We start from the raw sequence: 27,076 nt of genomic DNA, 5'->3' as shown, positions 1-27,076 counted from the left end.
TCCCTGGTAAATCTAGAGACGCGTCTCATTTGCTTCCTCTAAATACAAATCATCATATTAAAAAAATAAATCTTTCAAATAAGCACATCGTTTAATAATGGTGTTTGAATTTCAATCATGGTTAGAAGCATTTGAACAAACGAATGAGTTAATGCAAAATATCAGACAGTTAACCTGGCTACCCATCATTATTCATGAATAATTATTAAGCAAGTGCACAAAAACTGCAGGTGTCTGAAATCAGTTTAATTAATTAGCGGCAGACAAAATTATTTGACAAAGCATTACAATGTAATCCATCAAATGCACTTTCAAAGATAATCAACTCCATGTTCAAAATTGTCCAGTCACCAAGGAGGGATTAATTTAATATAGTCATAGTTTAAACAACTGTGATGTCTTAAAACCTGGGGATTAATGTCAGTGAGAAAGCAATTAACACTGCCACTCAGGTGCACGTGTGTGTCTTACATTATTTATGCTACATTACAGGCTTTTTTTTTTTTTTTTTTTGAGTCAGAACAACTATTGCATCAGGATAGGTATAACGGTAAAAAGAATCTCCTCTGAATTTGTTAGTGTCACAACTCACTGAGCTCCGCTACTTTGCTGCAGATGTCCCTGATATCCTTTTGAATCTTTTCTTCTTCTAGACGAGATTTAATGTCACCTATTTGCTTTAGGGACTCGATGGCATCACGCACAGACGCAAACCCTGTCCAAAAGAGAAAAGACAGTGAACAAAAGGTCAGACCGAAAGGCAGTGGAGGTGAAAATATTGAAACTAACAAGTGTGACAATGAAAAAATCAGCACTTCTAAAACTTGGCATGGTCGTTTGTACAAATTATAAACTTTTTACAAGTGCAGAGAATTGGCAAATGGTTGAGGTTTGACTTCTGTTGGTGGTTATACTTGTTCTCAGCTGCAGTTTCACACATATATATTACATTTTTGTGTCAGTTTTTCTGTAAGGACGCTCCCTAACCAACCTTATCAACCAGCTACAAGAAATCTAATATCTCAGCCTTTATTTATTATTATTATTTTTAATCTTTTTCATAACTGTATCTGTTTCTTCTCACTGTTTAAAATGAGATGTCAGCCTATAATTACTTGCCATGACGTCTCTGGTTAATTAGCTCCCTGCAGACTAAAATGGAAATGTTTATTAATATTGCATATATTCTAGGAATTAATATTCTTCGAAGGTGGAGGGGTAAACTTTCTTGTTCATTGATGGGATATTAACTCTCTTTCTGTCTCTTTCTGAATCACTGCCTGTCTGCCCTCAAATATTTACGACACTCATCAATTATGCATTGCTTTTCGCTCCTTGTACTATCTCCTTCAATGTCCTCATTCTATACTTAAAATAGAGTGATGGATGGATGGTTTTAGCGCTGGGATCTAGGACTGGGGAGATGATTCACAGAGCATTTTAGCCCCGCTCTTATTTACTTTATTTACTGAGGCAGGCTTTTCACATTTTCGATTTGTCTACACTTTATAAGGAGCTGGAGACTCAGAGAAACTGACGGAGAGTGGAGACGGCTTGAGAGCTAGAGCCACGGCTCATGGGAAATTAGCTTCCAGCGGGCACTGCAGTGAGATAGCTATGGATGTCAACACAGCGTGATGTAGAGCAGAGCTGCTGTAGTCAGACCTATAACTTAGGTCTGAAGTAGCAACATAAAGCAGCTGCACCTCACAAACATTTGGCTGTGCATCATCTTTGTCAGCAGCATGTATGTAGAAAGCAGTTTGTGGTGGTAGTGTACTTTGGTTGGTGCACATAAATTTCATTTGTCTTCCATCTTGAAAACACATATTTCCAACAATGTGTACAAGCTCTGTAAGCCTATATACAACTTTACAAACTAAGAATTGGAAAAATTCTTATTCTTATGAAAAAAAAAAAAGAAAGAAATACCAAAGTAAGCAAACATCAATCCATGAATCATCTGACTGAGATGTTGAAATGTTTTGTTTTTGTTTTTTTTTTGGAGACCAGGTTGACAGGTGAACAGGCCGAAATAGCTCAGTTGGGAGAGTGTTACACTGAAGATCTAAAGGTCCCTGGTTTGATCCCGGGTTTTGGCAGATTATGTCAGGAAATTAATGTAACACCGTTTAGCCCTAGGTTTCAACTAACTTGAAAACCATTTCAAAGAAACAAATCCATGAAATATTAACGGTTAAGAGATTAAACAAGAATGTGCACAAGTCTGCTTAATCCTACATGTGAGTAAATCCAAAACACCAGACCATTAACGTAGCTACAGACACATGACAAATGAATATGTACACTCACAAGTGCCAGTTTAATTAATCAACATAAAAAGAAAAAGAAAAGTAGAGCAATATAAGCAATGATCAATCCATTAATCATCAGCTGGTCTAGACTCTCATGGCAGTGAGCATGAAGGATCTTATGATCTTCTATGCATATTATGTCTTATAAAGTTGAGATGTCATCAGTAACTGGGATATTAAGCACCTCATTGCAGGGAAAACAAATTAACCATATCAATCAGGTAGTCAGGTCATCTTAACACCAGTCTCTTGTTTCTTACTTTTCCATGTAGCTTTTTGCTCGTACTTTTTTCCTTGACATATATGGTAAAAGTATATGCATGTATTTGTTTACCCGCTGATGACAGTAACTTCCAAACAGAGATCACCCACCTTTGTCGTAGTTCTGTTTGAGCAGCTGCAGCTCCTGGTGGAGGCTGTTCTCCACCGAGGCCACTCTTTTATTGAGTATACTTTCACTGCGTTTCAGATGATCTGCATGCCTAATGGTGGATTTGTCCCACTGGGTTTCAAACTGCTCCACACGGGCCTCCAGGGCGTGCAGTCGGTCAGCTAATCTAGACTCTGCCTCCAACTTAAATCAGAACACAAGAAAAAGTAATTAAGATTTGAAAATTACAGTAGTGTCCCACAGTTTTTAGGTCCTCATGGCATATGTGTGAAGAAGGCTGCACGTTGATTTTTAATTACATTTAAAGGAGCTTTTTAATGCTCCAGCTTTACAAATTCATTGCCATATTACTATTGAGGTATTACTGAAATGCACTGAAAACTGATAAGGTGTCAACTTGAACTAAGTGCTGTTCTGCAGGCGTAAACAGAGCTTAAGCTTTCAGAGATTAGCGCAACAACAGTGGATGCAAGGTCAATGGAAAATGTTTCTCATGTTCCTCAGGTAAACATTCATTCCACTAATACATTCTGTTTGGGGAGGAGTACAAAGCATTACTCTCTCAAGCTACTCTTTAATTAATTCACATGTGTCAAAGTCCATTTAGGAGTGATATATTAGTGCTTAAAATGTGACTTTTTTTTTTTTTTTTTTTTACCACTAAGACAAACTCCTCCCTTTAACCTTCTGCTTTCTCAGCAGCTGTTATACTTCATTAGCATATTTCAAGGTTAAGTACTTTCCCCTGGTGCTCACTGCTGCTGAAGGTGTCACTGAAATCCACAGATTTGAGATGAAAAAGTGTGACGTGATGAGATGACAGGCCCTTAAATACAACATAATAAATGATCCCTGCACAGATGGGGCTTAGATTTTGTCATTGTGGATCAGGCAGCCACTGTACCAGTTTGTCCTGCAGTTGTGTGCTGATCCTCTGGTTACTCTGTTCATGAATCTGGACAGAGCTGTGCAGCTGTTCTTCTGTCCACTTCTTCAGCATTTCTGTTTCCTTCTTCAGCTCCTTCAGTTCTCCTGATATCCTGCAACAATATCAGCAATTTTTAGGGTGTTTTTTTTTTTTTTTTTTAAGAGAAGCACAGAGTTAATTACAGAAATGGGCTGTAAAAAAATGTTGTTAATAATTTTGAAAATACACTTAACCCTTAAATACTATTTCTGAGGCAGTTTCCAAATATGTTTTTTTCTCTATATTTAACCTGTTCTACATGATTTGTCCCCATTTTTATAATATTTTGCATATTTCAGCAAGAAGTAGGCATTTTCCTATATTAATTTACTGATCATGTAGACCATAGGTGTCAAACATGTGGCCTGGGGGCCAAATCCGGCCCGCCAAAGGGTCCAATCCGGCCCGCGGGATGAATTTGTAAAAAAACTGCAAAAAAATTACACTGAAGATATTAACAATCAGTGGTGTCAAAATCATTTTAATTCAGGTTCCACATACAGACACTTACAGTCCGATTAGATTTCAAGTGGGTCAGACCAGTAAAATATCATCATTATAACTTATAAATAATCACAACCCCAAATTTTCTCTTTGTTTTTTGGTGTAAAAAAGTAAAATTACATGAGAATGTTTACATTACCAAACTATACATTTACAAAAAATATGAATAACCTGAACAATTAGGAACAAACGGAAATGTCTTAAGAAAAGTAAATGCAATTTTACCAGTATTCTGCCTGTTACGAAATATTTTGTGTGATTGTAATGCACATGTGTAAATGATAAACTGATAAACCAAGGCATAATATTGTTAAAATTGCACTCGTTTTTCTCAAGACAATTCAAGTTGTTCATGTTATTCAGATTTTTAAGGAAACTTTGTAGATGTAAACCTGATCATAATATAATTTTACTTTTTTCACTGTTATTATGTTACTGGTCCAGCCCACTTGAGATCAAATCAGGCTGAATGTGGCCCCTGAACTAAAATGAGTTTGACACCCCTGATGTAGACATATGGAAATTCAAATGTTATTTTATCAGAATAAAAAAAATCAAACGAAGTGACTTTTTCAGTAAAATATATCTTTACCTGAACATAAAACAAGTGTTCAAACTACTGCCATTTATCTTATCAAACTATATGTTTTACTGGTGAATCAGTGGTGCAAAATACGACTCTGAACATCCAAAAGACACACCTGATGGCACTGAAAAGCTGAGACAGTTGATTTTATCTTAATTATTTTAATTTATTGATAGGGTTAGTGGTTCAGAAATTCTTAAAAATTTCAGCAGGCAACTATTTAGGTAATTTAGGGAAAAAAACACAAGTTACAGGTTTCTTTCTATTCAACATAGCTATAAAACTAGCTAACATTAAACAGACAAATCTAAAATGGTCCCAGTAAACCTAGGTCTACATAAGAACCCATAGGGTAAAAAGAATTCTTCTGTTTCTCCGATCAATACTCAGTCGGCCCAGTGTGACTAATAAACAGCTTGCACTTAGTAAAATTAATGAAGTGTGGAAAAAACCCTACAGCTGTCCTAAATCACTAATGGATATTCTATCACAATATTTCAAAGAAAGATATTTTATGTTTGAACAGCAGAGTTTGAAAATGCATTTGTGGTGATAAAATGAGACCTTCTCAGCAATAATTCTACTCTTTTTGGTTGGATTTAACGCTGTTCTCAGCAGTGTCACTCTTAGTACATTCACATATACTCATGTGTTTTAAAAGAATGATAAAATCTTGCTAAGTCATGTATTATGTGGGCTGTATTGAACAAAAGTGTAGTAAAGAGCTGCAGTTTGTCTTGGTGGAAATCCTCTCCTGGGTCTAGTTTTCTATTATATAAAACAGACAGACTGACCTTTCTTCTAATACTTTCATTTCAAGGCTTTCCTTCAAAATGTGGTAATCAGTGGTAAAACACTGGGAATAATTGTGTTTGACAGCACTACAAAATGACCCCCTGGATACACATGAATGAATGTCAGTATACAGGTCTGCTACCACTATTCCACTTCATCTGTAACACTATAAAATGCCTTATGGCTTATCTGGCCTGTGTTAAGAGTCATTAGTCCAGGCATAAACTACACAATCAGACATCTGTTTGGTCTGTGTTACAGAGTTTAGATCTGCCTGCAGTATGAAGGTCCATCATCTTCTAGCATCAGTGTGCCTCTGGGTGGAGGTTGTCCATGTGTAACTGCATCTGTTTGGAATTGTGACTCTTGAAAATTATGTGCGCAAGTACAAGTAAAGTGAGATGTTCCATGACAAAACTACATCCTGTTTGATATTATGCTTAATATGTGTATACATCTTAGAAAAGAAAGTGAAACACACATACATAGTTTACGTTGTGCAGTACGATAGATGAGGTGTCACACTGGTATATTTTGGGCATTGAGTTTCACTTGTGGAAAACAAAGGCACCTAGAATGACAGCTGATGTGCAAGGAATGCTTAAAATAAAATTAATACTCAGTTCTAACTTAATGTTGAGTAAATTCCAGGAGGTACTAAAACTCTTCTATGGGCTAAATGAGCTGATGCTTCTGCAAAATAACTAAGTAAGTACATACATAGTTAAGTTAAGTTGAAGAAAATTAGAAGGGCAATATGAGAAAACTACATGTATATTATCTGTTTCTATTTCAGACAGCAGCACTGCTAATCTTTAATCTACTTATATATGTGGTTTTGGCATAATCAGTGGCCTGGTTTTCATTAGAGATCCACAACATCACTGAATAAAGCATATTCATCACTCTGTTCTCTCTGTTTACCCTGTGGTAAAACAGCTCAAGTGTTTTTGCATATTTATGTCAATTATGATTTATTTATCTACTGTGATAGTGAATTAACTGAACTAACAGCTTTTCTATGCCAGTGGCATCAATGTTTGTGAAGGACATGACTCTTGTCTGGATATAGCTGGTCGTTCTGACTGACTCAGAGCATTATTACATAAATAAAGAAAAAATCAACCTTCTTCAAGGTTGTATCACTGATAGGGGCAGTCACTTAAAGCAGCGTATGATGTTTGTCACCAATTTTTCAACAAATCTGTAAAGCCAGAGTGATAGCCTAAGTATCACAAATCCATTAGTCTTTCCGTGATTGTGCACCGAAATCACTCCCCTCACGGTGAACAACTTTAAAGTACTCCATCACAAACAGTCCATTTGTTTACATGCCAAATACATGCATGGAATTCTGAAAAGGCCCGAGTTTCATTTTGGTTTGGTATATAAACAAACGGACTGCTTGTGATGGCCTACACTTTAAAGTTGTTCACCGTGAGGGGAGTGAATCCAGTGTATAATCACGGAAAGACTAACGGATTTGTGATACTTAGGCTATGACTGGGGTTTTTCAGACTCAAAAAACTGGTGATGAACCTAATACACTGCTTTAACAAATGCAATGGACAATGAACAGTCCTCAAGATGATTATAAATGAATACATTAATCACTTTACACATTTAACATGAGTTTCTACATTTTAAGAGATGTCACTGATCCTTTTTTCTTTACACTAATGATAATAATAATAATAATAATAATAATAATAATAATAATAATAACAATAATAATAATGATGATAATAATAATAATGGATTGGATTCCAATAGCGCTTTTCAAGGTACCCAAAGTACTTTACATTACTGACCTATTATTCATTCTCTCTCACTTATGGTGGTAACGTACATCTGTATCCACAGCTGCCCTGGTGCAGGCTGATGGAAGCATGGCTGCTAATTCACCCCAAAAGGCCTCTCTGACCACCACCAAACATTCATAACCATTCATACACCAGTGTGAGTGACACTGGGGGCAACGTGGGAGAAGTGTCTTGCCCAAGGACACAACAGCACATGACTAGGACAGAGCAGGATTTGAACCGCCAACCCTGCAGTTATTGGACGACTCACTCTACCTGAGCTCCAATCTGTGCTATTAGTGCTCCTAATTATACTATATGTTCATGACCAATAGTTAATCTAGGTTGGGACTGGGGAAAGTATATTGTTATGATTAGCCTTACTGAGTTTCTAGTACTTTAACATGACTGTGCAGATCAGACACGGAGCTCCTTTGTCCCTGGGAATGTTCTGCAAAAGATGCTTCCACTCTGCTCAGGTCACGAAGAAGCTGGAAACAGAAACAAATAAATACATGCTTTACTATAACGTTGGTGCCTTTGGTGATTGTGGCTCTGCAATATGACCTTCTCCCTTTGCGGTAACTGCTGAGTCCTGTTGATTGAGGCCCTGTGCCACTCCTTCATCCAGTCAGGGCGCTAAGTTACAGCTATGACCCACTTTCTCTGCATTTTCAATTATCTTTATGGTACGTGCTTGACCACTGCTCCAAAGCTAATGTGCTGCCATCACAATGATTTACCGTCTTGTGCTCTAAACAGAACTGAGTGCAGTCATGGTGTGTGTGTGTGTGTGTGTGTGTGTGTGTGTGTGTGTGTGTGTGTGTGTGTGTGTGTGTGTGTATGTGTGTGTGTGTGTGTGTGTGTGTGTGTGTGTGTGTGTGTGCGCGACTGTAGTGACCTTTAGATTTAGTGACGTGACAGAGGATTACAACATGTGACATACCGTACAATATGTGCAGTATTTTATTTTCTAAATATTGATTTTGTAAAGAAAAAATGAAAAAACAATAAAATAATAATGGATGAGATAGTTTGTGCTGAGACCTTCACACCCCCGTATGAATTCATTTCACATCTCATTTCCTTTTTCTTTGAAGTGCGATTGTTGTTGAGTTTCTGAATTTCCCAGATAAGACCAGTGTCCAAATCACCTGTCTAACAACCACACATCATCTAAAGGATAAATGGTATAATACAGCCCCTGTGTTTATTACTTTTTAGTCTATGCAAGCTGCATTGAAATGAATGTAATTCTGTTTTAATACTGAATAAATCTCAGAGGAGAATGTTATTGCTTCATTAGAAGCTATTAAAAAAAAAGAAGCTATTTAAATTTAATCCTGGAATTAATACTGTATGTATGAGCTGTTGTGTTAAAGGAGAGGAGGGAAAGCAATTATGAAAGGAAAGTGGGATTTAAAAGCTTAGAATAAAATAGAAAATTCATTAAATGTACTTTTCATTTTAAACAGACTGGAGTTTCAAATGTCAAAATTACCCTATTCAACATAGTTGGCTGACTGTAACAGAATAATGATTTGCTTTCCGACATAAATGGGGCTAATTTTAACAAATAAATCTCTGGAAGTATAAACCTAGTCAACATTTCTACATTAAAGATCAGTTTTCTTTCACTTAAATACATAATGCAGGAGTTTGCTGATTATGTTAAGAGAACTGACTTTTTAAGATATTTTGGTATTCATGTACAGCTGCTGTTGTAAATGACTGTTTTAAGTCACTACTGCCAACACTTTGCCAGTATTGCTCTGTGGAAGTGGATTTTAAATCGCACTGAGCTTTCACTTGGTTAGAATATGTAAAATGAAATGCTTATGTGATGTCTCTCACCTTGACTTCTGTCTCTTTGAGCAGAACATCTACGACAGACCTCAATTGTATCACCTCCTGCTGCAGCTGAATCACCCGCCTCTCCCCAGAGCTCACATCAGCACTTAGCTTGGAAATACTGGCATCACATCTGAGATGATAGGTTTGGAAGCAGAGAGGCACGGTGACAGACCCGTGAATGAGAAAAGATGGTGGGAAGAGAGATAAGGTAAGGTGTAAAGAGAGGTAGATGAGGTAATGTGGTGAGAGGTGGTGAGAAATTGGACAGGGGCATTCAATACTTTGTAAGAAAAAAAAATGACCAGAATCCTGAAAAGTTAAATCTTTTGAATGAGAAATAAACTTACATATTGTAGTGGATGCATGTTTCCAAAGAAAACACATGCAAGGAATGACAATGAATGAGATAAGCAAATAAGATTAATCGATTTATGAAGAAATGCACTCAGAACTAAAAGCCAGTTGTGGAAAAATATTCACAAAAGTTGCATGTAGAGAAACATAACCTGCAAACAGTTTGTGTGATAAACACAACTCTGTTATCACCCTTGCAATACAGCTCATTTCCTTCCTGCTTCATGAAGACGTCATCCTAATGCATTGCAAAGTGTCTCAGTGTGTGTCTGTGCCATGTATTTATAATGAAATACAGCATCAGTATAATAGCTGAATGCTACAGCTAATTATTGAGTAGTTCAGTGTGGAGTTGGGGTTATTTCCCAAGAGACCACTACAACACATCCATAAACGCCTTCACAGTTTATCAAAAACAGGTTATCAAAAACCAGCTGCCCCTGGGTCACTTGATTATTTATGATGCACAAGAGGCCATTAGGTTAAGTAACAGAGGTTGTGTTTGACTATAATTTACCTGCTGCTGAGTATTAAGTTATCTGCTGATCCGGCTTTTGACAGAATATAGTTTTAGTATTGTTGCTTAGTTTGTAATTACCCTCAAATGTATTGACTAATAATTGTGCAAGAAGATCGACATGTTCTCAGTCTACGCTGTAAAACCCCAGTCCTAATGTATGTGTGGTTCATCAGTGTACAGAGATGACCGCCTCCCCTCTAAATAATCCCTGTCTGCACACGTACAAAATAATGAGTAAAAGCTAATCACCATGGAGAGTGTTCAAACCCAGACACCTAACTCTGGTGAGGACAAAATAATTAATATGTGTGTGGAGGGGGTGAGCATGAGCAACTCAAGTGTGTCAGAAGTGATGCACCAACAGATTAAAAGTTGTGAGACTGTGAAGAAGTGCCAGGCAGGGTGCAGAATACACAGTTCCACTTCATTAAAAGGAGAGAAAAACAAATAAGAAACATCATCAGCTAAATCAATCTGTGCATCAGGCCTGGGTTTCAGTGATTAAATCTAAAGTAGCAGGACATGGCATTCATCCACTGGCTATACACTGAAAAAAATCAAAATCTTACCAAGTGTATTTTTCTCATTTCTTGTCAAAATATCTCATCACACTCAAAATAAAACAATCACTTTTCAATAACTTTTCAGTGAGATATTAGAACTTATTTTTAGACAATAGATTTTGAAAATCTTGTTTCAAGAAATCTTACCAAGATAATTTTCACTTGTTACAATTGCAGGATTTTTGCTTGAATTAAGTAAAAATAAATAAATAAATCTTGAATTAAGAAAAAAATCTGCCAATGGAAGAAGTGAAAATTATCTTGGTAAGATTTCTTGAAACTTGAAATAAGATTTTCAAGACCTACTGTCTAAAAATAAGTTCTTATATCTCACTGAAAAGTTACTCTTTAGTTGATCATGTCTTATTTTAAGTGTGATGAGATATTTTGACCAGAAATGAGAAAAATATACTTGATAAGATTTAGATTTTTTCCAGTGTATTTGCCCTAACTTGCACAATTATTGCAGTAGTGTTTATACAATAGTTTCTCAGTGTTATTTTAACCCTGCTTTGGGATCCATACCTGGCTACTCTTCCTCTTAGGTCTCCAATGCCGACCATGTTCTTCTGGTCCATGCACTGAACAGCCAGTGTGGTTCCAGTTGTGACAGAGTCTCGCTGGGCGATGTGACCCTCCAATACCTGCTCAAACACAGCACATCTGATTCTGGGCTCGTATTCCTAAAGATTCTGAGAATCCTCTCACAGAGCTCCTAACTTAACCTAAAAATTCCTGGCAAGGAGTCCTAGCTTAGGAGTGATTCCAGAACACACTCAGAGAACTCTGAGCAAGAAATGGACAGAAATTCCTATCTTTGTGAGGAGGTGTGGTTGACCCCGTTGCTAGGTATGAGTCATCATTTCAAAAGCTGTGATTGGTTGATCCTAAAAGCTAGAAAAAAAATATACTTTAGGTGATAATGGGCAACTGATGGACCCTCAAATCAATAAACCTAATCATAGAATCTAATGTTATGAAGACTGTGTAACTGTAAATAATATTCCACATAAAAGAAAATATCTGTTCAATGAATAGTAAGCTATACTTTAAAATTATCTTACAAAATGTGTGAAAAAACTCAGGCCCACTTGCACAGTATTCACATAGCTGACCAGCCTAGAAGAAGCAGTGCTGTGATGACCTTCATCTGGGGTGGTATTGCATTGTGGTGTTGGGTTGGAGAAGTAAGTGCATCTCTAATGAGATCAACCATAAATATGATTCCTGCACGATCCAATCTGTAGTGTTTAATTAATTCACTGTCATCCAGTGTTTGGAGAACATCCCTCCTGCCTCTTCCATCTGCCATTTTGTCCTCTGCTTAGGGAACTCCCAAGCCCCTTAAAAGTCCTCTTCCCAGCTCTTAACAGATCTCACTTTAGGAGCTCTCTTAAGGGCTGGGATTCTTTAGGAATAGCTTTTATCTTTACCAGGATCTACTCTTCATTTTTAGGGGAAATTCTAAGAAAACGTCATGATGCTATGAATTTTCTTAGAATTTGGCCACTAGGAGCAACTCTTTGCACTAAGAATCTTTAGGAATATAGGCCCTGAACTCTTGCCTTCTCATTTTAATACTTTGTAAATAAACTGAAGGTAAATCATATCATGTGTTCAAAGAAGAAACTAATGCTGCAATAATTCAGGCAAAAACAAGATTATTTCATGTATTTTTGCATTCTCTAAACTCATCCCTATCATTTCCTCTGCCGTCAGGTGTTCAACTCAGACCATAATGAGACTTATACAGCTTGCAATAAACTCTTTGCAGCTGCTGGTGCCTTGTCTGATGAAACTTATACAGGACCATCTGTATAGACATAGTGTCAGACACCCAGGTGACGCTCAGGAGTTATATATTACACCTATTCTCTACTGATGGAGCCAAAGCTTTAATAGCTGCAGATATAAGCATATGGTTCAGACAGATAAACTTTCCTTTTTCAGGTTCACACCGAAATTGCATGCAGCTACATAACACACCTCTGAGTTTTAACTGATGCAGTTCCCACGGTCTGGAAGACTGCTTATATAACCCATTTACATAAAAGCAGTGGAACATCCAAAACTCAACAGTTTTCTGCCTCTTTTTAAATGATCTTGTCTAGAAAATACTAGGACAGAGTGTAAAACCATCACATTGCATCTGCCTTACAGCACATTTTCTTCTAAGCATTCTGAGCATTGTACAACATATGCACTATACTTTATTGGTGCTATTTCTCTTGTTTTTAAGCAGACTTTATTAAGGCATTGGACAGGAGGAAACACTGCACAGGTCTACTTATTGATCTTTCAAATAGAGAAACACCAATTAATCAGTTGGGATAATTAATTGCCGATTACCTTCTGCACACATAGTAGTTGGTGGTTATTGGAAACATTAAATCTGAGTTAGCACAATGCAAATGTGTCAAACAGGCTCATTTGTGGGAACTACAAGGTGTTACGACCCTGGGTCATAATTTGTCTATATATGTTTCTGTTTAGTATGTGTGTGTTCTCCCCTGTCCTGTAGGTGTGCTGTGCCCTTTTTGTGTCTGTTTGTGTTACAGGAAGCTGATTGGTGGAGCATGATTGCCCTGCCCCTTTAAAAACGGCCCGAGAGCTTCAGTTCGCTCTCTCTCTCTTGCCTCCTGCCAGCTCCCAACCATGTGTTCCTGGGTGTGATCGTCAGTCGTGTGTTCGAGTGTGACTTTTGTATTTGTATATAGTTGTAAATATAATCTTTTTCTAAACTTGATCCTTTTTTGGTAGGGGAGGTCAGCTCTTTTATTTTCACCTTTGCTCCTGTTTTGAGTTAGGGAGTTTAGGTTAGTTTTCTGTATTTTATTTCTTGCATTTAATTTGGTCTAGGTAATTTAGTTTGAACTCAGAAGAAGATATTTTGTTTGTTGTTTTAGCCGCATCCTCCCCTAACCCTCCTTTAGTTGATTAAAATAAATCTTGTGAATTTTAGTTTTTTTGACTGACGTGTGTGCTTCGGAGCTGGGAGGGGACAAAAGTAGAGCATATTATGTTCGCCCTGGTAAACCCCTAGGCCGGGGCGGAACAAAGGCAAGTGGATGCTGCATATTCAGCTGTTAAATGTCTTCAGTGCTGCTTTACTGAGTTACAGTTGCAATCAGAAACTAGGTCTTAATATAGATAGAGGTATTTCAGACTGTTGAAAACTATTTTTCAAGGGGGTCATTTTCGACCACCGGTACGGAAAATTGTAAGGGCGCAGTATCTGGAAAAAAAAAAAAAGATTTTGGTCCAACTTTTTTTTTTGCTTAAAAATACTTCTAAATCCCAAACGCATCAATTAGTCACATGTGATGTATTTCAGACTGTTTGAAACCATTTTTGAAGGGCGTCATTTTCAACCACCGGTACAGAAAATCGTAAGGGGGCTACGTCGTCTGGAAAAAAAAATTGATTTTGGTCCAACTTTTTTTTTTGGCTTAAAAATACTTTTAAATAATCCCAAAGGCATCAAAAAGTCACATGTGAGGTAATTCAGACTGTTTGAAACCATTTTTCAAGGGGGTCATTTTAGACCACCGCCACGGAAAATCGTAACCGTATGTAATCTGGAAAAAAAAAATGCGATTTTGGTCTAACTTTTTTTTTTTGCTTAAAAATACTTCTAAATGATCCCAAAGGCATCAAAAAGTCACATGTGAGGTATTTTAGACTGTTTGAATCCTGTTTTTTTGTAGGTTTTTCTCTGTGACTCAGGCTTTTTTACAGCTGGTTTCCATGGTTACTGCTTTGTTCTTTGATATGTCCACTTGTTCCTGCTGCCACTGGCTTGGGTGTCCTGAAGCTCTGCCTCCTTTCTTGTTCCTGCTGCCAGTGGCTCAGGCATCCTGAAGCTCTGCCTCCCTTCTTGTTCCTGTTGTCACTGGCTCAGGTGTCCTTATGCTCCGCCTCCTTTCTTTCAGGTGCCCCACCTGGATGCTGCCGCCCCCTTCCCAGAGTCATGTGGTGAGGACACGCTGTTCGTCAAAATGTCCCGGGACTCCAGGACCTTCGAGGCAGTCACCTCGGACCTAGTGGATTCTGGATCCGCTGACTCCACCCCCTCTGATCTCAAACCCTCCCTGCCCCCCTCCCCGCTCGCCTCCCGCCGCCACCCCGGTGACCCGTCATGCGGAAAGTCTCATGTGGAGAGACCAGGTCCAGTAGATCCACCATGAGCGCCGGGAAGGCAGGTGGCATGGGGGCGGAGTCTCTGCACTCCGCCTCCAAACTGTCAGCCTCCAAATGTCTGAGTGGCAAATGGAGAACAACAGCAGCGAGGACAACGGAGGCAAGGACGCCGGGAATCCGCAAGAAACTGGACATGAGCAGTGAGTACGAGCTGTGGCTCCCGGGGCGGTCCTAAGGTGATGTCACTAATAAGCCAAGATGGCGGCGTTAACGAGCAAAATATTTATCAGGTGTCAAAGGTCAACCTGTGTGGACCCCACGCAACTCCCAGCATGCACGGCTGCACGAACGACCAGAGTTTGTCAGGTTTATCGTAGGTTTTTCTCTGTGACTCAGGCTTTTGGTGGTTCTTCGTAGGTTTTTTGTAGGTTTTTTGTGGGTTCTTCATAGGTTCTTCATTGGTTTTTCGTAGGTTGTTTGTAGGTTGTTTGTAGGTTTTTCGTAGGTTCTTCCAAGGTTTTCGTAAGTTCTTTGTAGTTTTTTCGTAGGTTGTTTGTAGGTTCTTCGCAGGTTTTTCATAGGTTCTTCATAGGTTGTTTGTAGGTTTTTCGTAAGTTATTCGTAGTTTGTTTGTAGGTTCTTCGTAGGTTGTTTGTAGGTTTTTCGTAGGTTCTTCCTAAGTTCTTTGTAGGTTCTTCATAGGTTCTTCGTAAGTTCTTTGTAGTTTTTTCGTAGGTTGTTTGTAGGTTCTTCGCAGGTTCTTCGTAGGTTCTTCGTAGGTTGTCTGTAGGTTGTTTGTAGGTTTTTCATAGGTTCTTCCTAAGTTCTTTGTAGGTTCTTCATAGGTTCTTCGTAGGTTCTTCGTAGGTTCTTCGTAGTTTTTTCATAGGTTGTTCGTAGGTTGTTCGTAGGTTTTTCGTAGGTTCTTCATAGGTTGTTCGTAGGTTTTTCGTAGGTTTTTCGTAGGTTGTTTGTAGGTTGTTTGTAGGTCTTTCGTAAGTTATTCGTAGGTTGTTCGTAGGTTGTTCGTAGGTTGTTTGTAGGTTGTTTGTAGGTTTTTCATAGGTTCTTCGTCGCTTCTTCGTATTTTTTTTCCTAGGTTCTTCGTAGGTTTTTCGTAGGTTCTTTGTAGTTTTTTTGCCTCATACTTGGTGTGACTGGTGCTTTTGTCGGTTCCGTCAGGTCCACAGAAGTCGTTGGTGGATCAGGACATCCTAGCTCAGCTGTTAGACGAGGAGTTGCAGTCAGAGGTGACATTAGCGCAGCGGTTGGCGGCATCTTCACCCCCCGGGCCCGCACCCCTCATGCCCCACCCAGCAGACTCCCCCCTCTTAGGACAGCCCACTCAGCCACCACAGCTCTGGACGCCATCGCACTGAAACCGATGAGCGTCATCATCAAGAAGTGTCCTTCATCAGATGTGGACAGTCCTCCGACCTCAACCAGGTCAGTCAGGATTGGTTTGTTTTTCACAATGCCCCGCCCCCGGTCAGTGATGTTTAGTTTGATTTTTCATGATGCTCCACCCCCTGGTCAGTGATGCTTTGTTTGTTTTTCACGATGCCCCGCCCCCCTTTAACCCTTTAAACCCTGTCCTGCTGTGGCCCCGCCCCCCTTTAACCCTTCAAACCCTGTCCTGCTGTGGCCCTGCCCCCCTTTAACCCTTCCAACCCATTTTTGAAGGGGTCATTTTCGACCACTGTTGCGGAAAATCGTAAGGGGGGGGGGGTATGTCGTCCGGAAAAAAAAAACGAGATTTTGGTCCAACTTTTTTTTACTTAAAAATACTTCTAAACAATCCCAAAGGCATCAATTAGTCACATGTGAGGCATTTCAGACTGTTTGAAACTATTTTTCAAGGGGGTCATTTTAGACCATCGGTACGGAAAATCGTAAAGGGGGGGGGGGGGGGGGGGGGTATGTCGTCTGGAAAAAAAACAAGATTTTGGTCTAACTTTTTTTGCTTAAACCATCACATTGGATCTGCCTTACAGTACATTTTCTTCTAAGCATTCTGGGCATTGTACACCAAATGCACTATACTTTATTGTTGCTATTTCTCTTCTTTTTCAACAGACTTTATTAAGGCGTTGGACAGGAGGAAACACTGCACAGGTCTACTTATTGATCTTTCAAATAGAGAAACACCAGTTAATCAGTTAGGATAATTAATTGCCGATTACCTTCTGCACGCATAGTAGTTGGTGGTTATTGGAAACATTAAATCTGAGTTAGCACAATGCAAATGTGTCAAACAGGCTCGTTTGTGGGAACTACAAGGCAAGTGGATGCTGCATATTCAGCTGTTAAATGTCTCCAGTGCTGCTTTACTGAGTTACAGTTGCAATCAGAAACTAGGTCTTAATATAGATAAAAGTAAATTCATGCCTTGCTGTAGAGCCAAAAATTAAAAATTAATGGCAATAACCTTGTCATGTCCAAAGAAAAAGCTCCAAATATGAAATAAGTATCTTGGAATTTGGATCGATGACATGGTATCTTTCAATGCCCAAACTAATTGGCAAAATTTAAAGAAAATCTGGTTCTTTTAAAGGAATAAATCAAATTCTTCCACTACATTGTAGGAGAATGCTTGTAGGCAACTCTCTTACTAGTTTTAGATTATGGTGTTATTACATACAGTACTGTACAAAAGTCTTTTTGTCTTTATCTTTGTTGTTTTTGCAGGGTTGAAATAAGCATACATATTAATTTTTCATTCTCTTTTCTTTAGATACAAGAAAATACAGTGAAAATGTGCACACACAAAACACACACACAAAAAAACTGAACTAAATGGGGTCTGAAGTATGAAGTGATTTTTTAATGTGACCCCTGACCCCATGTCAAGCAGCAGCATACACAGATAGAAACACTTGACATGTGTTGAATGAAACCTGGTCTAAAATATTAGAAAATTAATGCAAAAAAAATCTCATATTGTCTGAACAAAAGGGTTAGAAACATGTTAAGTGCAAGGGGAGGTCACACTAAACCACTCTTTGGTTTCATGCTGTTTAATACTTCCCATATCCAGATTGTATCTTAACACAGACACTGACAAATGCATGTGTGTGGACATTAGAACTTTACTAAACCACTAAACCGACAGACCAAATGTTGGCCTGGGCCTTCAGTAAGGTATGTTTATTTTTATTTTTATTTTTTATTTACCTTTATTTGACCAGGAAAACCTCATTGAGATTAAAAATCTCTTTTCAAGAGTGTCCTGGATGGTTTATGCATGCGCATCTTTTAAATTACTGCACACTGTTTATCACTGAAATATAAATGATATGTCTGATGAGTCTTGATATTTATAATACTGTGCTGTGTGTTAACATGAGCAGGCCTTTTCTGTCAGATGTCCTAGACTCTAGGTTTCATTTATTTATAGAGCTATGACTTCTTTTTTTTTTTTTTTTTACCCAGTATGCTATATTATTATGTTTTTTTATGTGGGCCTTTCTCATACACACTCAGATTAATGCATTATGTTGCTGGTGCCAGGTGTTTGTACCAAGATTGGAACATCAGTGTTTCAGTCACTGTGCACCTACAGTTTGGAACGATTTACAGGAAAATTGCAAATTCACTTCATTTTCATCCTGAGGGCATTTTCATTTTTTTTGTCTATTATATTTTATTCCTAGTTGTTCTTTTTGTAGCTGATTCATTTGGTTTATATTTTAATTCCTGCAATTATTCTCAAGGTTGCATATTCTAAATAAACTAAACTAAAAGGTCAGCTTCTCCCTAATTATCATTTCAGAATCAGAATCCGTTTATTTGCCATTTCCATTTCCATTCTCTTTTCTTTAGATACAAGAAAATACAGTGAAAATGTGCACACACAAAACACACACACACACACACACACAAAACTGAACTAAATGGGGTCTAAAGTATGAAGTGATTTTTTAATGTGACCCCTGACCCCATGTCAAGCAGCAGCATACACAGATAGAAACACTTGACATGTGTTGAATGAAACCTGGTCTAAAATATTAGAAAATTAATGCAAAAAAATCTCATATTGTCTGAACAAAAGGGTTAGAAATATATTAAGTGCAAGGGGAGGTCACACTAAACCACTCTTTGGTTTCATGCTGTTTAATACTTCCCATATCCAGATTGTATCTTAACACAGACACTGACAAATGCATGTGTGTGGACATTAGAACTTTACTAAACCACTAAACCGACAGACCAAATGTTGGCCTGGGCCTTCAGTAAGGTATGTTTATTTTTATTTTTAATTTACCTTTATTTGACCAGGAAAACCTCATTGAGATTAAAAATCTCTTTTTCAAGAGTGTCCTGGATGGTTTATGCATGCGCATCTTTTAAATTACTGCACACTGTTTATCACTGAAATATAAATGATATGTCTGATGAGTCTTAATATTTATAATACTGTGCTGTGTGTTAACATGAGCAGGCCTTTTCTGTCAGATGTCCTAGACTCTAGGTTTCATTTATTTATAGAGCTATGACTTCTTTTTTTTTTTTTTTTTTTTTTTACCCAGTATGCTATATTATTATGTTTTTTTATGTGGGCCTTTCTCATACACACTCAGATTAATGCATTATGTTGCTGGTGCCAGGTGTTTGTACCAAGATTGGAACATCAGTGTTTCAGTCACTGTGCACCTACAGTTTGGAACGATTTACAGGAAAATTGCAAATTCACTTCATTTTCATCCTGAGGGCATTTTCATTTTTTTTGTCTATTATATTTTATTCCTAGTTGTTCTTTTTGTAGCTGATTCATTTGGTTTATATTTTAATTCCAGCAATCATTCTCAAGGTTGCATATTCTAAATAAACTAAACTAAAAGGTCAGCTTCTCCCTGATTATCATTTCAGAATCAGAATCCGTTTATTTGCCATTTGCAGAAAACTGCATTGGAAAACAAGTTGCCAGAGCTTAACATAAAAAATACATGAAAGACAGCACAAGGTAAAAAACAATGAATAATTACATAAATAATTAATTTATCACCACAATCCATCCTAATTTAAGGTTGAATGAACGAACTGTTATCACATGAAATGACTCCACAGGACAATTCATGAGTGGTGTATTTCTGATAAGGCAACATGAAGAAAACACCCTGCCACTTATCTTATCACATAAGACGTTGCTCTTACTTCACCAAAGCTCTCATTATCTCTACATGTGCAGAATTAATTAACTCCCACGCATCCCTATAATATGTCATGGTAACGGACGATTTGGTATGCACTAATGAAACCGTGAATTGCACTCTGTTTCTGTAACAGAGTAGTAAACTGTGATTCTATGTTCTGCCCAGTCATGATGCTCCAAACCATGATGTGTTTCATGAGTCACATTTTATCCACTCTGTTTTGTGCTGCATTACGCTGCAGTATTTCTTTATACAGAGAAAAAAACAAATCATCACATCTTGTTTTGCTTCTAAGAGCAAAATGGCCATGAGCTGCAGATGACGTCAAGTCACAGAGGCTTTGCACTCGTCTAATAGGTTTAATTAAATTAGATATGAGTTTGTGATTGTTTGTGTGTTACTGCTAAGAAACTGCAAAAAATATCACATGTAAGAAGGAGGAAGGAAGAGCAGACATACACAGACCTGTTGGATAATGATTTTTTCTATATCCTTCCTCTTGTGGTAGAGTCAGCTCTGACCAATTGTAGGTTTTAAATGCATAAATGAACCACATAAAAGTTGTGTATTGCATCAAGGCTTTTTGACTTTGTCAGGAACCTCTATTTCAACAAAATAATAAAAAATGTTTTGGGTTTTTTTTCCACTAAATTATGAAATGCTCTGGTTGAAATTATGACCTTTGTGCTGTTATTGTCAGTTCTGGCCCAGTTATAATAAGGAGAATGTAAAATACTGACCATAATTAGAATAAATGGTGATAAATCACTTAAGGAAAGTTGAAAATAGAGGAAAAAAAAAAGAGAAAAAAAAAAAGTCATTTGGGAACTGCCACAAAAGGAGCACTGGGCCTTTATGGGTTAAAGGCGAGGTAAAGACATTTGTTTATGAATTATCACAATCAAAATCTCCGGAGATGGTTAGTAATTCTATATCTGCTTGTCATGTTTATATGACAAATGACAGCATTTCATTCAAATGCTGCATGAGTTTTGCTGAATATCCACGAGAAAAAACCTATTATCTGCTCCCCCAGTGTAGCATTTGGTATTTTTTGCTGTAAATCAAAAATAGAGGGAACATTTTCAAGTTAAAAGCAAAAGAATAGGCCACTAGAAACATGTAAACTTCCTCCTGTGTTAGGGTCAACACTGACCCATTTTAGGTTTTAAATGCATAAACAAACCACATAAAAGTTGTGTATTGCATCAAGGCTTACTGACTTTGTCAGGAACCTCTATCTCAACAAAATGATAAAAACTGTTTTGGTTTTTTTTTTTTTCGCCTAATTATAAAATGCTCAGGTTGAAATGACGACCTTTGTGTTTTTAGGATCGGTTTCGGTCCATTTATAAAAATAAAATTATAAACCAGTAATCAGAGCCAAAACTGAAATCATAAGTGCACTGTCAGCCAACACACTGACAGCCAGCTCTTCTCCCAATCATGCACTGGAAAAAATCTAAATCTTACCAAGTGTATTTTTCTCATTTCTAGTCAAAATATCTCCTCACAGATTATTATTATCATTTTTTTATTTTTTATTTTTATTTTTTTTTTACTTAATTCAAGGTTGTTGTTGTTGTTTTTTCTTAATTCAAGCAAAAAAAAATCTGCCAATGCATCAAGTGAAAATTATCTTGGTAAGATTTCTTGAAATAAGATTTTCAAGATCTATTGTCTAAAAATAAGTCGTTACATCTCACTGAAAAGTTACTTTTTAGGTGATTATGTCTTATTTTAAGTGTGATGAGATATTTTGACCAGAAATAGGAAAAATACACTTGGTAAGATTTTGAGTTTTGCCTTGTTGTCCAGTATACCTATACAAAACAAACCACACGGGCATGTCCAGACATGTGAGGTCAATTCAGTATAGAGTGGTGACTTACAGAGTGCACATCGATGGGTATACTGACAAAAAAAAGCCTCAGAGGCTCACACCAAAAATATTAAAACTAATATTTTCATGGATAAGAAAAGCTAACAAGGTAACCAAGAGATAAGAAACAAATTAGATGATAGATAATTGTTTTAGTGTATTTTACAGCTGATTTAAGACATGGGCCAAAACCAACCTGTTAACATAGGAGATGTTAACAGAAAGCTAACACAAGAGGAAGGACATTATAATGCATCACGACAGCTGGACTGCATGAGGGAATCTGCATAAGGCATCACTAACTTCACTTACATACCTGCATATTTGCACTCAGTTGCTTTACAATGCGTGTAATGGTGAGTATGTGACTCTCCAGTAATCTACGAGAAAGAGCCTCAGTCTGGACAGATCCTTGAGCGGACAGAATACTGGCTGCCACCTCCTCTTTAATCCTAAAAGCCTGCTCCAACAGCACAGCCAGCGTCCTGTCCTGACTTCTGAGATGACCCTCAAAGACATCAGGCCTTAATTGTGACAAAAACATACCCAGAAATAGTCAGAAATGTTACTTTCTTAATCATAAATGTGTGCTGTAAATGATGCAATATTGCACAGGAAGGACCACAACAAGGAGGAAATGAAAACACTTTATAATTTCCAGAAAGCTTTCGTCTAAACAATGAGGACTGAGTATGATTATTTGTATTTGTTTTCATACACTCAGGCTGTCCTAAAAGCAGGTCTCTTATTGACTTAGTGTCAGTATGTCGGCTGTGTTTCTCTGCATGATGCTATTGTGGATTAAGGCTTAATTTGATCAATGTGATTCACAGCGGTGTCACCAGAGGATCTAAAACCTTCAACTGAACCAATCAGTGAGGGGAAATTTGACTTTAGAATTAAATGTAGTGATCCACAGGAAAATAAGGGAGGTGAAAAGGAAGTACCTGGTTATAAAACGTCTGAAATGAAGTAAAAACTACATTTATTTATTTATTTGTTTGTTTATTTAGAACATGCAAAGAAACAAAATAAAACTAAACAAAGCAAAATAAGACAAAAACAAAATAGCATTTAAATGTACAGAATCTCCCTTCAAGTACGTGTCTGAATGTGCATGGTCAAAAAGGAGTAGGAAGAAGTAAAAACAAAAATACCTGCTGGTATTGTGGTAGGGTTTTAACTTTGCCTCCTGTGACATTCTGCTTGCCTATAAATAAAAACATACAGTATTACATGCAATGAAAAGACACAGACTCGTTTTAGTTATTTCATCTTACTGCTTTGTCCAATATATTACTATTTGCTCTAATCTTAAGTCTGTTTTTCATTTCAGAATACTCACAGGTCCTCGCCGTGTGTTATTCAGCTCTTGAGTTTGCATGTTTGTGTTGTCACTTGGTAACACTGGTCTCCTTGAATGGAGTTGAGCCAGCCTGTCCATGTGAATTTGTCAACACAGTAATGCCAGAATGCATTGTATACATTATGTGGTGATACGGCTTAACTCAGCAATCTGTAAAAGCTTCTGACCTGAGAATTATTTTAACCGTAAGTGATGTGGCTGAAAACAGCGCTTTTCGAGCACAGTGTTGGAAATGTCAGAATACAGCTGCCTTTGACTCTCTCTTCTAACTATAAAAAAACCCACAATAACAAAAAAAAATAAGGTTTGCTAGTTTTTATTGATTAAACATCCACTGGCAGCCAAAGTCATTTACTGATATGAAAAGTTAAATAACAGTTGAGCCACTAATTCTATCAATACATGTAAATAATTGGTGTAAAATGCAGTTTGTCACCTTTTCATGGTCATCAGATATGACCCATTTGGATGTTCACAGGCTCCATAGTTACTATGGAAACACTGTCATCTTCTACAACATTGATTCACCAGTAAAACCCATGGAGTTGGATCCATGACAGTGGATGGACACATTTGTTTTTATGTTCAGTTATTGATATATTTTGCTGGAAAACTAACTTCTTCCTCCATTTTCTCTGTTTTTGATATGATACCCTTCAATTTTAGTTTACTGACCATAATTAGAATAAATGGTGATAAATCACTTAAGAAAAGTTAAAATTTAAGAAAAAAATCTTTTGGGAACTGCCACAAAAGTAGCACTGGGCCTTTATAGGTAAAGGTAAAGGCATTCGTTTATGAATTATCACAATCAAAATCTCCTGAGATGGTTAGTAATTCTATTACTAACAAATATTTGTCATACTTATATGACAAATGATAGCATTTCATTCAAATTCTGCATGACTTTTGCTGTATATCCACAAGAAAAAAACTTATCTACTCCCCCAGTGCAGCATTTGGTCTTTCTTGCCGTAAATCAATAATAGAGGAAACATTTTCAAGTTAAAAGCAAAAGAATAGCCCACTGGAAACATGTAAAGTTAAACAAATGATTGAAGACCGTCTAAAATTTATTCTTAAGGTTTGAGTAAATCATCATTTCCTATATTGGTAAAAAGTGTGGGTGTACCAGCAGCTCTACTGCAGATGGGTAAGGCGGAGAACAGCAAATGATGAGATTATATTATTGACATATCGGCTCATGCCATGCCTCCGCTCTACTACACACTGGAACAATTATATACGTAGAACTGTAGATAGCCACTGGACATTCACATTTTCTGACTGGATGAATTATGAGTCATGTTTCATTCCTCAGAGTACAATAGTGTCATCATGTTTCATTTATCTATGGCCTTGCCAACACAACCATACTGTAGGAGTCAAGTTGCAGTGAGTCACATTCAGTAGCAGTCCGTGGAAACACACATTAATTGTTGTGCAGGTGTGTGTGCTGGTCATGCACATTCTAATGCACAGATTAATCTGTTATCAACTGAGCTGGAGTGGCCTGGCCAATGCAGACTCATCTGTTTTCCATCCCGTTCTTACAGAAACGCCAATAGCTGCTGAAGGGAAATGTTTGGCTCACATACTCTCATCTCCATCTACTTAACAGAGGATGAGGTTTAGGGTAGTTCATTCAGGGCATTTTACAGTTCACGTATTCTTATTGCTGTAATTTAAGTGTTTTACTTTCTAGGATGTATTTGAAGCAAAATTATAATCATTTAACTGATAGTAGGCTACTATAACATTCAAAGATGTTTATACAGCTTTTGTTATTATGTAGACAATGAAAATGACTTCGTATGTCAGTTCTTCACTTATATGTTGTATATGCCCTTTACTAGAGGTCAGTCATGCCACAGTCTATTGGAGATATAATTTAAAACATTTTGAAGACTGATTATCATTTCAACATTATCCTTGTGTCATGGTTAATAATAGCACCTCCAACCTTCATCGTCACTCCTACAAGTGATGCCAAGGTTGTTTCACCTTAGATCACATGAACGAGTCATACAATCAGTACACAAGTCCTTGGACTCTGAGTTCCTCACTGACTGTTCAGTTCAACATGCTACAAGGATGCCCTTTTTTGTCTATTTCTCAATGGGAAATATTGTGATAGAGAGAAAGGCACATAGATTGACCCCCCTTTAAGACTGTTGCTGCTGTGTGTGTTTGTGTGTGTTTGTACGTGTACATGCATTGTTGACCATGAGATGAGGTAAACCAGTACAGAAACAAGGGCCGGGGGGGGGGGGGTATGTAATGAGTTATTATACACATCATAGAAGCACAGCATCTAAAAAGAGAAGGCACTGCTCAGTGCTGTCTGAGTGATGCTGTATGTGGGTGATAACATTCACTGAAGCCTGACCTATTTGACAGCAAGAGAAGAACACATCTACAAAAACAGTGCTGGATCCACATCCATGACATAAAAAAACCAAACAAGTCCTACAACTGCTCTAAGGTTTCAGGAATCACTGCCAGGTCTGTTTATCAAGGTGACTGCTCTGAAAGGCAGTAGACACAGGTCAGCATGTGCACTAACACACACACATATACACACACACATCAAACCAAAGAGAAATTATGTGAGATTGGGGTGACTAGAGATCCACAACTGAATTCTAAACATATCCATGAGGCATTGTGAGTTTGTGTTATGCAACCACCGGCATACAGATTATCCGACCAAGTGACATGTTTGGCCAGAGGGAGGCGCGGTGCACTCTGCGTCCTTCATTTAAATATAACCATTAACGAGGAAGTTTGCCTTAACCCCGGTTTAGCATAGTGGACAGATCAGATGCGCAACTATCTGCAACATCCAGGCTGAGCATTTTCCTTACATCTTTGCTCATCCTGGCACAAGTCAACACTGTGGAGCAACTTTATTGCAGATGGATAAGGCTATTGCTCTGTAGTTTTACAAGCCTGGTGCACAGTGCGTGTGTGTATGCGTGACAAGATTTACACTGTTGCCTGCCTGGGCATCGTAAGGTTCTGTGGGAGATTAACAGCCCTTCATCATCACACTGTGCGTCCTAGCCTACTTGGCGCTCGAACCTGATCATCAGTGGAAGTGCTCGGAGCTGCAGCAGCCCAAGTGTGACACCCCTCCACTGTAGACTGTGTGCTCAGGCTGGCCGGCTGCTGCACAGGCACCATGGAGCAAAAATCCCCGAAGGCTGAGACGGGACAAGAGTCTATGTCCTACCAGCGGAGGATGTGGAAGAATTTCCAGGTGAAAACCAAACCGTGGCTCAGCCCGAAACTGGGGTCAGAGCGCCGCGGTGCCGGTGGAGCAGAAGGCAGTAAGAAGGAGTCCGGCTTATGGATGTTTAAGAGGAAAAAGAAACAGCTGGACCGTGTGTTCTCGTCTTCTCAGCCGAATCTGTTCTGCTCTTCGCCTGCGCCTTTTGAAGGAGACCAGAAGTCCTTTGGCAGTGACTCGGTCCCCAGCACCAGCAGTGACGGACAGCCGCTGTTACAGACCCTGGGCGCAGCGTCCGGAGCCACAGGGAGCAAACCCGAGCTGACATCACATGGAAGCCCCAAACTGCCCGTGTCCCAGCTGATTATGTACCAACAGAAGAGCTCCTCTCTTGGGTCGGCGTGCTTCGAGAAACTGGTGGTGGATCCGGCCGCGATGGTGGCAGAGGAGGAGCAGCTGCGTAAAAACGCAAGTGATTCTGTAAGTAGACAGGCTTTTAGTCTAACACACATGGCATGGGTTGGATGTTACTGTCAGTGAAAGCCACCATAATCAGTAGGAATGGTACAGGACTGCATTTTATTTAGATATGGGGTCAAGTTTTACAGTGAGGTGCTGCGACGTGCTCAGTGCTTGCATCATGTGACGCGCA

At 38.3% G+C, this 27,076-nt stretch overlaps 2 protein-coding genes and 1 non-coding gene across 5 annotated transcripts in view; 2 read left to right on the top strand and 1 right to left on the bottom strand.

Moving 5' to 3' along the window:
• Window positions 1-494: 494 nt before the first annotated feature.
• On the bottom strand, window positions 495-26,293 carry fam81b (family with sequence similarity 81 member B). Its single transcript, XM_030143432.1, has 9 exons — window positions 26,185-26,293; window positions 22,984-23,036; window positions 22,143-22,350; window positions 11,177-11,295; window positions 9,215-9,344; window positions 7,745-7,851; window positions 3,611-3,746; window positions 2,688-2,889; window positions 495-715 (listed from the first exon to the last, which is right to left on the bottom strand). The coding sequence occupies exons 2-9, from the start codon at window positions 23,025-23,027 to the stop codon at window positions 582-584; spliced, it is 1,080 nt and encodes a 359-aa protein (XP_029999292.1). The 5' UTR covers window positions 23,028-23,036; window positions 26,185-26,293; the 3' UTR covers window positions 495-581.
• trnaf-gaa (transfer RNA phenylalanine (anticodon GAA)) lies at window positions 2,030-2,102 on the top strand. Its single transcript has one exon. It is a non-coding gene; the product is annotated as a tRNA-Phe (tRNA).
• Window positions 26,005-27,076, top strand: part of mctp1a (multiple C2 domains, transmembrane 1a) — a 172,434-nt gene continuing 171,362 nt past the window's right edge. The window contains exon 1 of one of the 3 annotated variants that reach the window (XM_030143428.1): window positions 26,005-26,904. In XM_030143428.1, the coding sequence (XP_029999288.1) occupies window positions 26,377-26,904 (528 nt within the window). In that variant the 5' untranslated portion in view covers window positions 26,005-26,376. The remainder of the gene's footprint in view (window positions 26,905-27,076) is intronic. The other 2 variants (XM_030143427.1, XM_030143429.1) reach the window with 2 other exon arrangements.

This window comes from Sphaeramia orbicularis, chromosome 9 (assembly GCF_902148855.1).
Source record: "Sphaeramia orbicularis chromosome 9, fSphaOr1.1, whole genome shotgun sequence".
In the NCBI taxonomy this organism is placed as follows: domain Eukaryota; kingdom Metazoa; phylum Chordata; class Actinopteri; order Kurtiformes; family Apogonidae; genus Sphaeramia; species Sphaeramia orbicularis.
This window is presented reverse-complemented; position numbering and strand designations above follow the sequence as displayed.